Below are 18,679 nucleotides of genomic sequence, written 5' to 3'. Positions count from 1 at the left end.
TTTTGTATATGCTATCTAGGTTGGTCATAACTTTTCTTCCAAGGAGTAAGCGTCTTAATTTCTCACTTTCATCAACAGGCTTTTTAGTTCCTCTTCACTTTCTGCCGTAAGGGTGGTGTCATCTGCATATCTGAGGTTATTGATATTTCTCCCAGCAATCTTGATTCCAGCTTGTGTTTCTTCCTGTTCAGCGTTTCTCATGATGTACTCTGTGTATAAGTTAAATAGGCAGGGTGACAATATACAGCCTTGATGTACTCCTTTTTCTATTTGGAAGCAGTCTGTTGTTCCATGTCCAGTTCTAACTGTTGCTTCCTGGCCTGCATACAGATTTCTCAAGAGGCAGGTCAGGTGGTCTGGCATTTCCATCTCTTGAAGAATTTTCCACAGTTTATTGTGATCCACACAGTCAAAGGCTTTGGCATAGTCAATAAACCAGAAATAGATGTTTTTCTGGAAGTCTCTTGCTTTTTCCACAATCCAGCGGATGTTGGCAATTTGATCTCTGGTTCCTCTGCCTTTTCTAAAACCAGCTCAGGAAGTTCTCGGTTCACGTATTGCTGAAGCCTGGCTTGGAGAATTTTGAGCATTACCTTACTAGCATGTGAGATGAGTGCAACTGTGCAGTAGTTTGAGCATTCTTTGGCACTGGAATGAAAACTGACCTTTTCCAGTTCTGTGGCCACTGCTGAGTTTTCCAAATTTGCTGGCATATTAGTGCAGCACTTTCACAGCATCATCTTTCAGGATTTGAAATAGCTCAACTGGAATTTCATCACCTCCACTAGCTTTGTTCGTAGAGATGCTTTCTAAGGCCCACTTGACTTCACATTCCAGGATATCTGGCTCTAGGTGAGTGATCACACCATCGTGATTATCTGGGTCGTGAAGATCTTTTTTGTACAGTTCTTCTGTGTATTCTTGCTACTTCTTCTTAATATCTTCTGCTTCTGTTAGGTCCATGCTAAAACTTCAACAACTGTGTAAATCTCACATTACCTAAATGTGTAAGCACTGCAGCTGAATGAATCATAGGCAATCTAAATCAGGTATACATGAAGAAATGTGTTCTAAAACCACTTCATCAAAAAAGCTCATTTATGTTAAATAAATTAGGATTTATTATAAATGAACTTTCATTATACCAAATATGCCAAATTAAAAGAGAAAAAAATAAATATATAAAATTGCTAAATTAATTTGTTAAGTAACAATATAAGAATACTTAATAAAATAGTTCAATTACTCACAACAAGTAAGTTCATAATAGTGTGTCCTATTTCTCCAAAAAGAGGTTTTCGGCCTCTGATGCTTGTTAAAGGAGCAGGATACGCTATATATAAGAATAGAAAACAGGTTACCATCAACAAAAACCAAAAGAAGCCTTGAATTTATTACCGTTGATTCTCATTTTTCAAAATTTATGAACAAATACCACTTATTTGGATCTCTGGGCAGAATGAGAGGTAACATTAACACATACTGTGGATGTACTAGATGCTACATTGAACTGGGACCTCTATATACAGATTCCTATTTAAACCGCATTAACAACACAGATGTAAAGAACAGACTTTTGGACTCTGTGGGAGAGAGAGAGGGTGGGATGATTTGGGAGAATGGCACTGAAACATGTATACTATCATGTAAGAAACGAATCGCTAGTCTAGGTTTGATACAGGATGCAGGATGCTTGGGGCTGGTGCACGGGGATGACCCAGAGAGATGATATGGGGAGGGAGGAGGGTGGGGGGTTCAGGGTTGGGAACTCATGTACACCTGTGGTGGATTCCTGTCAATGTATGGCAAAACCAATACAGTATTGTAAAGTAAAAAAATAAAATTTAAAAATAAAAGAAAAAAGAAAAAAAAATCACATTAACAACCCAATCAGGCAAGTATATCTACACTTACTTTACAAATGGGAAGTAGACAGAGGTTAATAACCCTGCTTGTGGTTTCTAAGCTAGTAACTAGTAAAAGTGATATGTAACCAGGATTGCCCAATTCCAAAGCACTTAATCTTTTCATCATACATGCTGTTTACAAACATTATAATGTCTGGAAAATTACCATAACTGGCTGGACCTCTATAAAATTCTCATAATTTAAAAAGAAACATTCTGAAAATTTAAAACAAAGTATGAAGAATTCAAGATTTTTAAGGCAATTGTAATCAATGTTCAATTGTGTTAATTTATGGATGATATAGTTCTTGGATCAGCATGATAAAAGGAACATGTAGGAAGACAGTGCAAAGAAGTGACGTCGAATCTGTCACCTAACTACTTTTCTCTTTCTCTAGGACACTGTAAACACTGCACACCAAAAAAGAAAAGTACCTAGGTGACAATGCAGCAGGACTTCTGGAAGAAAAGGAAAGTAAGAACAAGAAGATAACACTATTTCTACGATGGTAAAAATCAGACATGTTAAACTGAGAATTTCAGTCTTCAGCTCAGATTTAAATAAACCTCTTTAATACCTATTATATAAATGTACTTTCTTAAGATTCTAAGAAAACACACCTGACATTATCTACTTAAAAAAAATTAAGGGCAACTTACATCTTTGCTACATACAAACATATTTTTTTAGTTTTAAAAAATGACAACTAAGTTATTTGGATGACAGAGAATACAGAAAAAATGTAAGTTAGTGGTAAAACACATTAAAATAGGAAACAATATGATTAAGGTAAAGGCTGATTTTTTTACTTCATTTTATATGAATAGGGAGCATCCTTTGCAACTTGATAGAGGTAATTTTTCCTAAAAAATTAATCTTCAAAAGGTTATAACTTAGAATGACATTCTGTCAGTTACAAAGGGACTTTATAAATCATCTAATTCAACATTTAATGATATTCCAAATAGTGTCAACATAAAAGTGCAGGAAATTCTCATTGGAAAATTACTAATTTCAGACAGTTTTCAGTCTTTAATCTTGGGACTCTAACTTTTGCCATGGACTTCTCCATAGGTATATTATTTCTAAAACAAAATAATCACACACATACACACACACCCCACAATTTCAAATTCTAGTCTAAAGTGGCATGAACACCAGTAACATCAAAATGCTGATCTATCTAAAATCCAGCAAGACACAAAGAACTCAGAAAACAGAGACTAATTAACTTCTGTGTATAACTGGTAATTTTTCTCATTACCACAAAACAGCTATCATAGCTTTCCAGTTCCAACCTGGTATTTTGAGAAGTCTCTCAAAATATTACTCTGTGATTTTCCTATTTTCAGTATAAGAAAAACAGATTTAGTATATAGAAGTGATACTGGTAAAAATACTGGCCAAATTTATAGATTATTATGTTCCATAATGATGTAAGATTAGCCAGCATTCTGAACTAACTTTCCATAAAAATAACATTCAAATATTAGTATCAGAGACAAAACATGAGCCTGAATGGATGAAACACGTGGCTCAGAATGCTCTCTCTTAAGCTCTTTGGTTCACAGTACAAAACCTGAGATGAAAGTTAATTTTTTACTTCTTATAACACAATTTAATAGTATCATGTATTTAAATCTTAAATGGTAAGGACCACCCCTCAAATTAGAGTTTAATAAGTTTGCCAAATAGATTTAAATGTATGTCTCTTTCATGGAATTTGTCCATTTTGAAATAGTAATGGTCACTTTTATAACTTCTCTACATTTCATTTTCCTCCAAGAAAATAGCCATTAAATTAGAAGCAAATGCTTAAATTTTCCTTATATGTGATATACTTTACATGCAATAAATAAATTATTCTTTTTTGTGAGGGATAAAGAAAAGTGTGAATTCAAAAAAGTTTAACACAGAAATATTTTAGCTTAGAGAGAACCTTAGAAATATACATAAGCCTTGACCATTACTTCACAACCATTTATGTCTGTCTTTATAGTATGTACAAATTGGGGTGGGGCACAATGATTTACCTTCTTAATATATAGGCAACATAACAAAATGAACTCCTTACAGTAAATACTTTCAAGAAAACTTTTCAAGGTTTTCTGTGTTTTGTTTTGAAGTTCAAAAAAAATTTTAAGGTAAGTTAATAATAATTAGGAACATCTAGAAACTCATAACATATCAAGGTTGTCTAGACTAATCTTATACCAGAGGAGGACTGTTTTAGAATTTTAAAAGTACATCAAAACAAAAGTAGTCCCACTAATACATTAAAAATTCATTTTAATGATATGTTAAATTCTTATTTACAGTCAGTATATGAACCTACATAATTTATTATTCTAAAACTTACCTTTATATTCTGCACCCAATCTCAACATTAAACGCATAGGAAAAACCTTTGCCCAGGGAATCTCTAGCTTCTGGATAAGAATTCCACAAAGAAAAGGATTACTTGGTAATAGGAGATCATCAAGTTTCTGAAAAGTAGGTGTAATAAATAAAAATCCTCCATGATCCTTGCTGCTGAGAAAACTCTCAGTAAAGGTAATACTGTCCAAGTTTTCTATGTATTTTCCTAGAAATAAAATCATTAATAAAAAGACTTTAAATTGTTTTCAAGTGGCAGTCTGAGTCTGAATGTCCCAATATAAACTTTCATAAAGAAAAGCAATATATTTTCCTTACTCTCACTCTTGAAGAAGCATTAAATACCTTGTGTGCACAAAGTTCAGTTATTTCTGAGGACTGGAAATTGTGAACAAAAATTTGAGAATGTTTCTAACCATAGGTGTTTTTAAATTTTTCTCCTTACTTCAAGGTCAAGTGAAAAGTCATCATGTTCCCCAAATCTTATACAGCCTTTCTATGGTTTTAGTTACCTCTTGTCAACTGTGGTCCAAAAATATTAACTGGAAAATTACATAAATCTCTTGCTATCTTGCTCTGCCCCACTGGGATGTGAACCACACCTTGGGTCATCTGCCCAGCATGTTCACACTGTATATGCTACAGGCCATTAGTCACTCAGCAGTAGTTTCTGTTATTAGATCAACTGTTACAGTCACTGTGCTTCTGTTCAGGTAACACTTATTTTTTTAATATTGCCCCCAAGGCACAAGAGAAGTGATGTTGGCAATTCAGATGTTCTCTTACTCTGCCTAATTTATAAATTAAATTTCATATAGGTATGTATGAAAAAACAGTATGTGTGTGGTGTGTGTGTGGCTTTCCCAGTAGCTCAGCTGATAAAGAATCTGCCTGCAATGCAGGAGTCCCTGGTTCGATTCCTGGGTCGGGAAGCCCTCCTGTGAAGGGACAGGATAGGCTACCCACTCCAGTATTCTTGGACGTCTCTGGTGGCTCAGACAGTAAAAAATCCACCTGCAATACAGAAGACCTGAGTTCGATCCCTGGGTTGAGAAGATTCACTGGAGGAAGGCATCACAACCCACTCTAGTATTCTTGCCTGGACAATCTCCATGGACAGAGGAGCCTGGTAGGCTGCAGTCCACAGGGTCGTAAAGAGTCAGACACAACTGAGCAACTAAGCACAGCACACATATATATATATTTATAGTATATATACATATATGCTATTTTTCATATAGTATATATATCCTACAGAAAAATAGTACAATAGGGTTCAGTACCATTTCCAGTTTTAGGCAGCCACTGGGGTCTTGGAACTTATCCCCTCCAGATAAAGGGGGACTACTGTGTAGACGCATAAAAAGATCAAGAAAGTAAATATATTTTACCTTTTAAAATAGAAAAAAAAAAAATAAAGACACTAGTTACATAAAATGCTAAATTTAAGGAGACTGAAAATGATGACTAAGCTGTTTTAAGTAATCAGTAATCTCTTCATAAAATAAACCTTTAGTACAGTTAGCACTGCTAAAAGCAAAAATGCCCCTCATTTATCCATCCTCTGGTCTGAACAGTTAAAAATAAAATACTGTACCTTTCAGAGCATCCTTATAAATGGTGATAAACAGTCTGAAGATGTCCTTAGGAATAGTATCTTCATTTGGCAAACGTAACAACAGAATAATAATTTCTGCCTGTCCCAAGCCATGCAATCCATTGGTTGAGAAGTACCAGTATTTGTCTGAGGAATCTTAAGTGACAAAAGCATACAACTATAAATGTCAACTTCTTTTTTAATTTTTTTTTTAAAATGTCAACTTCTAATTGTCCTTTGCATGAAGTACAACTTTTCAAACTCCTTATTTCCCCAATGTTCTCACAAAACTTAAACTGAACTCTGTAAGATGACTTGTGTAACTGTGCAAGATTACTTCAATAGTTTTGGCCTCAGGTCAAATAATAGGGAAGGAACACAGCTCTGCCCATCAACAGAAAATTGGATTAAAGATTTACTGAGCATGGCCCCACCCTCAGAACAAGATCCAGTTTCCCCCTCAGTCTCTCCCATCAGGAAGCTGGCATAAGCCTCTTATCCTTCTCCACCAGAGCCAGACAGAATGAAAACAACAATCACAGAAAATTAACCAATCTGATCACATGGACAACAGCCCTGTCTACCTCAATGAAACTATAAGCCATGCCCTCTAGGGCTGCCCAAGACGGACAGGTCATGGTGGAGATGTCTGACAAAATGTGGTCCACCGGAACTCCCCCGGTCGGTAGGTGCCCAATACGCTACTGGAGATCAGTGGAGAAATAACTCCAGAAAGAAAAGAAGAGACGGAGCCAAAGCAAAAGCAACATCCAGTTGTAGATGTGACTGGTGATAGAAGTAAAGTCCTATGCTATAAAGAGCAATATTGCAAGGAACCTGGAATGCTAGGTCCATGAATCAAGGCAAACTGGAAGTGGTCAAACAGGAGATGGCAAGAGTGAACATTGACATTTTAGTAATCAGTGAACTGAAGTGGACTGAAATGGGTGAATTTAACTCAGATGACCATTACATCTACTACTGTGGGCAAGAATCCCTTAGAAGAAATGGAGTAGCCATCATAGTCAACAAAAAAATCCAAAATGCAGTACTTGGATGCAATCTCAAAAACAACAGAATGATCTGTTTGTTTTCAAGGCAAACCATTCAATATCCCAGTAATCCAAGTCTATGACTGGAGCAGTAATGCTAAAGAAGCTGAAATTGAACAGTTCTATGAAAACCTGCAAGACCTTCTAGAACTAACACCCATAAAAAATGTCCTTTTCATTAGAGGGGACTGGAATGCAAAAGTAGGAAGTCAAGAAACACCTGGAGTAACAGGCAAATTTGGCCTTGGAGGACAGAATGAAGCAGGGCATAGATTTAATAGAGCTTTGCCAAGAGAACACACTGGTCATAGCAAACACCCTCTTCCAACAATACAAGTGACAACTCTACACATGGACATCACCAGATGGTCAACACTGAAATCAGACTGATTATATTCTTTGCAGCCAAAGATGGAGAAGCTCTATACAGCCAGCAAAAACAAGACTGGGAGCTGACTGTGGCTCAGATTATGAACTACTTATTGCCAAATTGAAGAAAGTAGGGAAAATCACTAAACCATTCAGGTATGACCTAAATAAAATCCCTTATGATTATACAGTGGAAGTGACAAACAGATTCAAGGGATTAGATCTGACAGACAGAGTGCCTGAAGAACTATGGACGGAGGTTTGTGACATTGTACAGGAGGCAGTGATAAAGACCATCCCCAAGAAAAAGAAATGCAAAAAGGCAAAATGGTTGTCTGAGGAGGCCTTACAAATACCTGAGAAAAGGAGAGCAGCAAAAGACAAAGGAGAAAAGGAAAGATAAGCATTTGAATGCAGAGTTCCAAAGAACACCAAGGAGAGATAAGAAAGCCTTCCTCAGTGATCATTGCAAAGAAATACAGGAAAACAATAGAATAGGAAAGACTAGAGATCGCTTCAAGAAAATTAGAGCTACCAAGGGAACATTTCATGCAAAGATGGGTTCAATAAAGGACAGAAACGGTATGGACCCAACAGAAGCAGAAGATATTAAGAGGTGCCAAGAATACACAGAAGAACTATACAAAAAAAGATCTTCATGACCCAGATAATCACAATGGTGTGATCACTCACCTAGAGCCAGATATCCTGGAATGCGAAGTCACGTGGGCCTGAGGAAGCATCACTAAGAACAAAGCTAGTGGAGGTGATGGAATTCCAGTTGAGATATTTCAAACCCTAAAAGATGATGCTGTGAAAGTGCTGTACTCAATATGCCAGCAAATTTGGAAAACTCAGCAGTGGCCACAGGACTGGAAAAGGTCAGTTTTCATTCCAATCCCAAAGAAATGCAACACCAAAGAATGCTTAAACTACCGCATAATTGTTCTCATCTCACACACTAGCAAAGTAATGCTCAAAATTCTCCAAGACAGTCTTCAACAGTACATGAACTGAGAACTTCCAGATGTTCAAGCTGGTTTTAGAAAAGGCAGAGGAACCAGAGATCAAATTGCCAACATCTGCTGGATCATCGAAAAAGCAGGAAAGTTCAAAAAAAACATCTATTTCTGCTTTATTGACTATGCTAAAGCCTTTGACTGTGTGGATCACAACAAACTGGAAAATTCTGAAAGAGATAGGAATACCAGACCACCTGACCTGCCTTCTGGGAAATCTGCATACAGGTCAAGAAGCAACAGTTAGAACTGGAGATGGAACAATAGACTGGTTCCAAATAGGAAAAGGAGTACGTCAAGGCTGTATATTGTCACCCTGCTTATTTAACTTATATGCAGAGTACGTCATGCAAAATGCTGGGCTGGAAGAAGCACAAGCTGGAATCAAGATTGCCGGGAGAAATATCAATAACCTCAGATACGCAGATGACACAACCCTTATAGCAGAAAGTGAAGAACTAAGGAGCCTCTTCATGAAGTGAAAGAGGAGAGTGAAAAAGTTGGCTTAAAACTCAACATTCAGAAAACTAAGATCATGGCATCTCATCCTATCACTTCACGGCAAATAGATGGGAAGACAATACCAACAGTGACAGACTTTATGTTTTTGGGCTCCAAAATCACTGCAGATGGTGATTCCAGCCATGAAATTAAAAGACGCTTGCTTCTTGGAAGAAAAGTTATGACCAATCTAGACGGCATATTAAAAAGCAGAGACATTACTTTTCTGACAAATGTCCGTCTAGTCAAAGCTACGATTTTTCCAGTAGTCATGTATGGATGTAAGAGCTGGAGTATAAAGAAAGTTGAGCACCGAAGAATTGATGCTTTTGAACTGTGGTGTTGGAGAAGACTCTTGAGAGTCCCTTGGACAGCAAGGAAGTCCAACCAGTCCATCCTAAAGGAAATCAGTCCTGAATATTCATTGGAAGAACTGATGCTGAAGTTGAAATTCCAATACTCTGGCCACCTAATGTGAAGAATTTATTCTTTTGAAAAGACCCTAATGCTGGGAAAGACTGATGGTGGGAGGAGAAGGGGATGACAGAGGATGAGATGGTTGGATGGCATCACGACTCAATGGACATGAGTTTGAGTAGGCTCCAGGAGTTGGTGATGGACAGGGAGGCCTGGTGTGCTGCAGTCCCTGGGGTCACAAAGAGTCAGACATGACCGAGCGACTGATCTGAGTAAAAATCTTTAAACTATTACTTTAAAAATCACTGCATGTAAAACTGAAAAATTTATTTATGTAATATTTGACTAAAAAATCAATATCCAATACTGCCTATTTTTTACAGTTGTCAATCAAAATTTAACCTGACAAATTAATTATTCAGAAATCCTGCTTACCAATTAGGCAAAGAAAAATAAATCGTTACTTACAAAATGCTAACTTGACATTCACAAGTAGATTAGCATTTAAGACAAATGTAACAGGACAAGAACCTTCGCCTTCAAGAAGCAAAATGATCTGTTCATGAGATGGGCGTTCTTCTACTACAGGCACTAAAACATGAAAATAACATATTAATTCGAATAATTATGTCTCCTGTTAAATATGCCTATCACAAAAAAGCCACATTTATAAATCCACCAATGACTTGATCTCAGTTAAAAAGCAAAAACACATCTCATGAAATCAATCAACAACCAGACAACTGTTATATACCACTAATTTTTACTTTTCAATTTATGTGAATATATTAATATTAGAATACATATAAATTCTGATCAATTATATATATAGTCTATGCACAAATATGTTGATTAAACAGCATACTGATGTAATTTCAGCACCTTTAAGCTTTTAAGACAGTTTTCTAAAGTGGATTCCAATCTGCCAGCCACTCCAATTATAAATTCTGTAACTTGCAACTATAAAAGTAGTCTAGACCCAAACTGTATATACTGCTTGCTGTGACATGCCTTAGGTCAGCGATAAGTGGCTAAGAAAAAACTTGACAATCAACAGGAAAATATACCAACGGCATGCAAAGAACAGGGCTTACGGTATTTTTTTGCCACTATCACTAGGATCATGAAAATAGCTCCTTCTTACAGAATAGAGATCCTAGACTTCATTCTCCTACACTATCAGGCACAGAACGTAATCATTTCATGTGGGATGTAGCATAATGCCTGGAGTTACACAGATGTATTCTTAGGGAACTATTCCAAGGTGGGAGATAGCCACAGAATCTCCAGCTTAGAAAGGTCCTTAGAGACCACCTAAATTATCTTCTTTTACAAAGGAAGCTGAGGCCCAAAAGATTAAATCATGCTTCAAGTCATAGGTATATTATGTAGCAGATGAGGAACTACAATTTCTGTCATCCAAACCAATATTCTTTTCTTTAGGCACTATGCATCTTTAAAACAAAAAATGATATGGAATCAAAACTAATACAAGACTTAAAGGCTATGAATTTCTCTGTTGTACCGGACTTTAAATTAGGGACTCAGATACGTCAATCACATTCAAATCAACTCAAGAGGTCAGATATTTTTAGAATTGTTTTTATACAGTAAGACTTTTTGCAAACTAAGTGTTCCATGCCATCATACATATTTCAACCACAGTAAGTTTAAAAAAATACATTTCATATATCAGACACAAAATTCATCGATATATTCTTTAAAAACAACAACAATAAAACTCCTTTTTAAATGTAAATAACTGCTCTCCTACCTGACCCCTTGTCTCCAGATGTAACCAAAAGAGGGGGCAAGCTGTCCTCATCATCAGGTAGAAGACTAACCTTACTGCAAACATTATCACCAATACTACATAATAGCCTATAATGTGAACTACAAGCAACAGGTAAACTGCTGTTAACCAAGACATCAGTGGGACCTGATGGTTCCTCAGTTTCTGCAAAAACATCATCATCTAGTGTAAAAGCAGCAGATGTAGGGAACCCCTCAGTTCCTGTGTTTGTGGGCAGTTTTTCCACAGGTGGAACCTGAGAAGTAGGACTTCGAATTATCTCATTTATTGTATCTTCTGTCTCACTGTTTGGTTTTTCCACTGGAGTAGAATGGGCATGATCCACTGTGTTTACCATCTGTGAAATATGGAGGAAAAAGCCCAAATCAGTTCAGGGTCTCTGCTCAAATGTGAAATATTGATTGTAGACAGTCAAAGATATCTTTTGAAAAAGAATAAATAAAATCAAAATGGGCTCAGAAATTCTTTAGAAGCCGAATTTCCCAAGAAACAGTACCATCTTGCTTCTAAATTCAAGTACACAGGTTTAGCTTTACTATATGCTCAGGTAAGTATGACTTTAATTTTATAGTCTGGAAAAAGGAGGCAAGGAGAACTTCAGGATCCTATTCCATACCACAAAGTCAGGATGTTTATTAATTCAACCCAAGGCATTCTTCCTCCTAATAGACAAAAAAGCCTGGCTGGGAGGTGGCAAGGGAGAGGAAAAGGGGAGAAGGCAGACAGGGGAGTGGTTAGGAAGCAAAATGGTAGATATATTCCACAACAGTAGCCATCTGGAATAAACTATACATCAAATCTGCTTCAATTAAGCCCCCCTCCCCCTTTTTTTTAAGACTGGCCAAACCTGAGTCAATAGAGAACTGTTTAAGAACTCAAGTAATACTAGCCTCTGTAAAAATTCCATTTTGTTAAAATACTGATTGAGGGTAGGTGCTAGCTAAGGAACATACTTTTGGTAATTACGGCTCCTTGTAAAACCTAGCTCCTGAACTCTCACTGACAAACGACGTAAGTTTATATGGTATGGGAACTTGAAGAGAGGATACATGTGCATCTTGTCTAATGTATGTACCCTGGATAAACCAGGTAACCGGCTCAGAGGAGATGCTCAATAAATCTCTGTTTAATGAATAAACAAGATTTCTACTTCATATGTTCATACTTGCTTTTGTAAGTATATTACTATTTTACAATTAAGAGTTCTTAGTGGGTTTGGATTCTATGTCTTCTATTTAACACCTAGTAACCTCTGTATAAATATAAACATATATACTACCATCAGATACTTCACTGAATGTTTGAAAATCATTAAACAAATTAGTCTAAATTGCCTTACTAAATCTCAGTTCTATTTCCCCATACTAGTGGTTCTCAAAATGTGGTCCAGGGATCTCAACACCCTTTCAGGAAGTCAGTGAGGTCCCACGATTTTCTTCATTTAATTTAACTAAAACAACATATCACAACAGACTGAATTTAGAAGTAGATGTAAGAATCTATCTTCTATTAAGCCAGATGTTAAAGAAATTCACACAAAATATAAAACAATGTTATTCCTCTCACTTTTATTTTGAAAACTTTTCATAAAAATATTATTTCTATTAATGAGTTTATTTTTAATTAATTTAAAATTTTTGTCAGTTTTAATTCAGCAATTATCAATAAACATAACCCACATAATCTACAGTTCTTTTGAGTTCTCAATAATTTTTAAGAGCATAAAGGGGTCCTAAGATAAAAAAAAAAAAAATTAAGAATCACTGCCTTAAACTGACGTTAAAAAATAAAATCTAAAATATATTCACTACATCATATGTTTCTCATTTAATGAAGCTCAAAGAATTTTTTAAAAAGTACTCTAGTAAATCAGGGGCTTCCCTGGTGCCTCAGTGGTAAAATATCCACCTACCAACGCAGAAGGTACAGGTTCAACCCCTGGGTCAGGCACATCCCCTGGAGAAGGAAATGGCAACCCACTCCAGTATTCTTGCCTGGGAAATCCCATGGACGGAGGAGCCTGGCAGGCGATAGTCTGTGGGGTCACCAAAGAGTCAGATATGACTTAGCAACTAAATGACTCTAATAATCATGCAAGGAATTACCTATAAAATAAAATTTTACTAAATTATCAAATCATTCTTTAGATTCCTTACCAACGGCATATCGGGTAAGAGAGGACTAAAGTCTTCAGAACATCTTTTACTTCCAGATGATAATTTTGTTGTATCTGCAACTTCACCATTGGGCAGTATACCATCTGCAAACCATACTCTCTTCTGTTCTTTGGAGCATAATCCTAGAATCAGTTTAAAAAAGTAAAGCATTTTAATTTGATATTGCAATGATTTAATATTAAATAGGTCAGGAAAAGTTTTCAAAAGCCTTTTATAACTTTTGGCAAGCCCTGCATTTCAGGGTTTCAAGGCCTACAGAAATGGCTTTTTGTGATTCATCTACCTGGAATACTTTTTTTCCTAATTCCTACAAAGGCAGGGCTGGCCCTAGGAATCCTGAAGTCAGAAAAAGAATAGACAGGAGATATGGAGACCAAATAAAATCTAGGGACTAAGGCACCGGGAGGGAAAATGGAACAGATCAGAGCATGGTAGATAAGCAAAGGAAAAAAAGTATGAAGAACAGAAGAAAGAAGCATAAAAAATCTAAAAAAAAAGAAATGGGATCACTTGTGTATTGGAGGTCAATTTCTACTTCTAACAGAAGCACATGTTTTGTTCTTATAATGTTGGATATTTACATTTTTTAATATAATTAATTTATATTTAATAGTAATTAATATTTTCCTCTCAGATTTGGAGGAAATAACTAGATGTCAGCAAAATATCTGTTCTCTTTTGTTAAAAAGCATCTATGGAGGAAGGTTATGAAAATTCCTACCAGATTTTAGAACATACAATCATCAAAAGCACCAACTTTCCATAGCATAATACAAATAACGCTGAAAAAATTGGACTCATATATAATTTCTGCAACATGGGTGGATATATTTTAAAAGGCATCTTTCTTGTATTTGCAATGCTTCATAATATAATAATTTTAAAGTCAATATAGGAAAATATATAAATATTTTAAAAAGCGGACTCATCATTTTTAGAGTTAGAATACATAACCATACATGCCAAACCTCATTATGTAAGTTACAATGATAAATAGAAAATAGCTGTTAAGTGAGAGAGAAGTGAAACTCAAAATAGTTGAAAGAAATACTTGAATTTGTCTGACAATCAGTTATCTTCTAGCATGTTACAGACTAATAGTTTATGTTAAAAACCATACACAGTACTGAATAGCACAGAGAACTACACTCAATATTGGGAAACAGATGGGGAAACAGTGGAAACAGTGTCAGACTTTATTTTGGGGGGCTCCAAAATCACTGCAGATGGTGACTGCAGCCATGAAATTAAAAGACACTTACTCCTTGGAAGAAAAGTTATGACCAACCTAGATAGCAAATTCAAAAGCAGAGACATTAATTCGCCGACTAAGGTCTGTCTAGTCAAGGCTATGGTTTTTCCAGTAGTCATGTATGGATGTGAGAGTTGGACTGTGAAGAAAGCTGAGCACCGAAGAATTGATGCTTTTGAACTGTGGTGTTGGAGAAGACTCTTGAGAGTCCCTGGGACTGCAAGGAGATCCAACCAGTCCATTCTGAAGGAGATCAACCCTGGGATTTCTTTGGAAGGAATGATGCTAAAGCTGGAACTCCAGTACTTTGGCCACCTCATGCGAAGAGTTGACTCATTGGAAAAGACCCTGATGCTGGGAGGGATTGGGGGCAGGAGGAGAAGGGGACGACCGAGGATGAGATGGCTGGATGGCATCACTGACTCGATGGATGTGAATCTGAGTGAACTCCGGGAGTTGGTGATGGACAGGGAGGCCTGGCATGCTGCGATTCATGGGGTCACAAAGAGTCGGACACGACTGAGTGACTGAACTGAACTGAACTGAACTGAAGGGAAAAGAATCTGAAAAAGAATATATATACACATATATAACTGAATCACTGTACCATACACCTGAAACTAACACAACACTGTAAATCAACTATACTTCAATTTGAAAATTAAATAAAAGTCTATACAAGTTTTACTCAAGATCCTAAACTACAATAGGTTGTAAAAAAGAACAGAGGACCCAAAGGTTTTTAAATCTTTAAAAGTTTTTTAGAAGATATAAGAAACATTTTTTATTGTGGTGAAATACACATTTAAAAATAGATTTTTAAGGAAAGGGAGACATGCTGACTATTTACCCACTGTCTTTCAAATCCAAGCCCACCCTTCTATATGGCGCTCTTTGATACTCTTTGGACATCTGCAAAGTGCAATTCCCAGACCCCCTTGCTAGTTGGTTCTGGTCACAGGTACTAATGACAGGCACTGGTTGAAGACTGAAAGGTGGGAAGAGAAGGGAATTCTTTCTGTTTCTAGTTTCTGCCAGGATCTCTGCAGCAGCACCACCACCAGATATACCTAACATGTCCCGTGAGTTTCAGTACTCCTTATATCAATCAATCAGTCAAGCTGGGAACACTCCTTCAGTCATCTTAACATCAATCCTGAGGCTCCTCAATGGCCCCAGCATTTGCCACTTGGTGTTCCTCTAGAAGCAACAGCAGCAGCCACATGATGTGGTACCCTAATCCATGAACACCAAGTCTGAGAACCAAGCACCTCCTGGTATTCCTGTACTGAGTTCTAGTAACACAGACTCTCCCCTTTCATTCTTCCAACCCTAGGGATAGCAGCTGCTTCCTGCACTTACTAATCTCTGAGTCACTTGTTCAGTCATTCAGTTGTGTCTGACTCTTTGAGACCCCATGGACTGCAGCACACCAGGCCTCCCTGTTCCTCACCATCTCCATGAGTTTGCCCAAACTCATGTCCATTGAGTCGGTGATGCCGTCCAACCATCTCATCTTCTGTCATCCCTTTCTCCTCCCGCCTTCAATCCCTCCCAGTATCAGAGTCTTTTCCAATGAGTTGGCTCTTCGCATCAGGTGGACAAAGTATTGGAGTTTCAGCTTCAGCATCAGTCCTTCCAATGAATATTCAGGACTGATTTCCTTTAGGATTGACTGCTTTGATCTGCTTGCAGTCCAAGGGACTTTCAAGAGTCTTCTCCAATACCACAATTCAAAAGCATCAGTTCTTCGGTGCTCAGCTTTCTTTATAGTCCAACTCTCACATCCATACATGACTACTGGAAAAACCACAGCTTTGACTAGATGGATCTTTGCTGGCAAAGTACCGTCTCTGCTTTTTAATATGATGTCTAGGTTTGTCATAGCTTTTTTTCCACCCTTGAGCGTCACTTGAGCATACCCTTTTGTTCTTCTACCCTTCTAACATACATACCCTTCTAACCAGTTCCCTGTATTAAGCTCCTTCTGGCAGCTAGTCTAGGTTCTCTATTCTCACTAGATTCCTGAATACTAGAAAACTTCTATTTTAATAATTTATCTTTAATATTAGACACAGAATTTTCTTCTAGTTACCTTCAACACATGGTTGTTTAAGTGCTGAGATTGGTAAAGTTGTAGGTGAAGGTATACTTGATGTTTGAGTCTCCTGAAGAGGCTGGATGGTGGCACACTCATCAGAATGATTAGATTTAAGATTAGAACCAGTTGGACTCATCATCCTTTCAAATGCCTGAGCTATAAAGGGAAAAAAATTCATCTCAGATGTTTTTAAACTTCAAAGTAAGTTAAGATAAATATTCTGTTTTTCAAGTTGTAAGGAGAAAGAAATCAAATGGCTGAACAGTAAGTGGCATGTGGGAAAGATAATATTCTTACTTCCTTATTTTAGTTGGCAGCATTCTACTTCCGTATAAGATACCAATTAGTTAATTCAATATAATTTTGGCTTATGTTTGGTATCTACTGAAGAAAATCACTGTTACTTAATATGACCATCTGTTTTTGCCCTTGTACCCTTAGAGTCAATTTCCAGTACAATTCCTAGTGATTCTTTTAAGACATAAATCGTATCACATTATTCTTCTGCTTAAAATCCTTTAATGGCTTCCCTACTAAAATGAAAATTTAAGTTGTTACAGTGGCCCACAAGACCCTGTCTTAGTCTACATTTCTATTAATCCTGCCTCTGCTTTCCTAGTTAGCTGATATCATTTCTCACTAATATCCTACTTACTCATCCTGATACAGCCACTGAGGCCTCCTTGTTCTTCAACAGTGAAGCAAGCACTCTTCTAGGTTAGGGTCTTAGCTGTTACTGTTCTCTCTGCCTGGCATATTTTTCCATATAGCTTTATTCTCTTATCTCCTTCAAGTCTCTGCTTAACATATCATAGTATCATAAACCCTTATTCTTACCACCTTTTAAAATAACCACCTCTTGCCCCTAAATCTGTTACCATCTATCCCTCTTACACTCTTTTATTTTTATTTAGAATATTATCACCATCTGATATTCTCTTTGCTATCCTATCCATCACTCCCCACATTCATAAGCTCTATGAGATCAAAAAGTTCCATAAGAACAGGAAATGTGTTTTGTTTTCACCTGCATCTCTAAAGCACAGAACAGTGCCTGAACACTGCTGAATGATTTTTCATCCCAACAACATGGAAGAGCACTGGCAGCTCTCCCGTAAGCGTTTCTCCAAACTGATCTGCTACAAATGCTGCCACTGCTGCAATAACCTCTTCAAGCGCCACTGAATTAGCACCCTCATGCAATGACTTCCACTAACCAAAAAAATCCAAACATAATACCAGAGTTTCAAAGTAATTTCCAACCTGCCCTAAGTTTATGTAATGGCACTCACACGCATGCTTCTTTAAAACTTACAGTTTTAGCACTTCCTCATTATCTAGTCTATAACAAAACTATCTTTTCTTCTTCCTGGAATTTGTCTTAAAAGAGTCCTTGAGTCATTTATCTCCTATTAGTAACATTATTTTAAATGATCATGTCTACTATTTTCAACCCTAACGTTGGTGTTAAAGTAATTTATTTATGTTTTCTTGTGGTGTATAAATTAATGATAAACAGAGCTACAAATGAAATTACATGTTATATCAAAACAGAATAAATAAAACAGATATCTAAATAAACAAATCCATTCAAAATATTTTCTTTAATAAACCAATGCTTGATCTCAGTTTCCTAGCTGGTTTCTTTAATGACTGTATCTTTTCTCCTGGATCCTTAGAGTCAGAGTATGTTCTAATGTTCACCTAAATATCTGACTTGTCAACTCAAAGAATGTTTCAAATCTTCATGGCTGCTTTATTTTTAACCGGGGAGAGAGAATCATGTTGGAGCTTGCTCTAAGATTTCTTAATTCTAGCAGATTGCTTGGCTAACAGCACCAGCAGTAGTCTTTTTTTTTTTTTTTTTACCAGCAGTAGTCTTAAAGGCTACTGAAATGGCATAAGCAAAAGATACAAGTACTTAAATTCTTCATAAAGACTGGTAGTTACACTCTATTATCTTCCAGAGCAGAGGTCAACAGCAGGGAGTAAAGCAGCTTACCTCAGGCTAACAGACTCACATCAGAGCTTTTTGAAGAATTGCTGAAAAAATTTATCTTCATTCAAAAGAGAAAAACAAATTATTATCAGGTATTT

At 36.7% G+C, this 18,679-nt stretch overlaps 1 protein-coding gene across 2 annotated transcripts in view; it reads right to left on the bottom strand.

The window, feature by feature from the left end:
- Positions 1-18,679, bottom strand: part of ZFYVE16 (zinc finger FYVE-type containing 16) — a 63,400-nt gene that overhangs the window by 20,855 nt on the left and 23,866 nt on the right. For both annotated transcript variants that reach the window (XM_068981444.1, XM_068981445.1), the window contains exons 5-11: positions 16,577-16,738; positions 13,209-13,351; positions 11,014-11,389; positions 9,708-9,830; positions 5,882-6,037; positions 4,268-4,492; positions 1,251-1,333 (exon numbers count right to left, since the gene is read on the bottom strand). In XM_068981444.1, coding sequence (XP_068837545.1) covers positions 1,251-1,333; positions 4,268-4,492; positions 5,882-6,037; positions 9,708-9,830; positions 11,014-11,389; positions 13,209-13,351; positions 16,577-16,738 — 1,268 coding nt within the window. The remainder of the gene's footprint in view (positions 1-1,250; positions 1,334-4,267; positions 4,493-5,881; positions 6,038-9,707; positions 9,831-11,013; positions 11,390-13,208; positions 13,352-16,576; positions 16,739-18,679) is intronic.

The sequence above is a fragment of the Capricornis sumatraensis genome, chromosome 9 (assembly GCF_032405125.1).
Source record: "Capricornis sumatraensis isolate serow.1 chromosome 9, serow.2, whole genome shotgun sequence".
NCBI lineage: Eukaryota > Metazoa > Chordata > Mammalia > Artiodactyla > Bovidae > Capricornis > Capricornis sumatraensis.
This window is presented reverse-complemented; position numbering and strand designations above follow the sequence as displayed.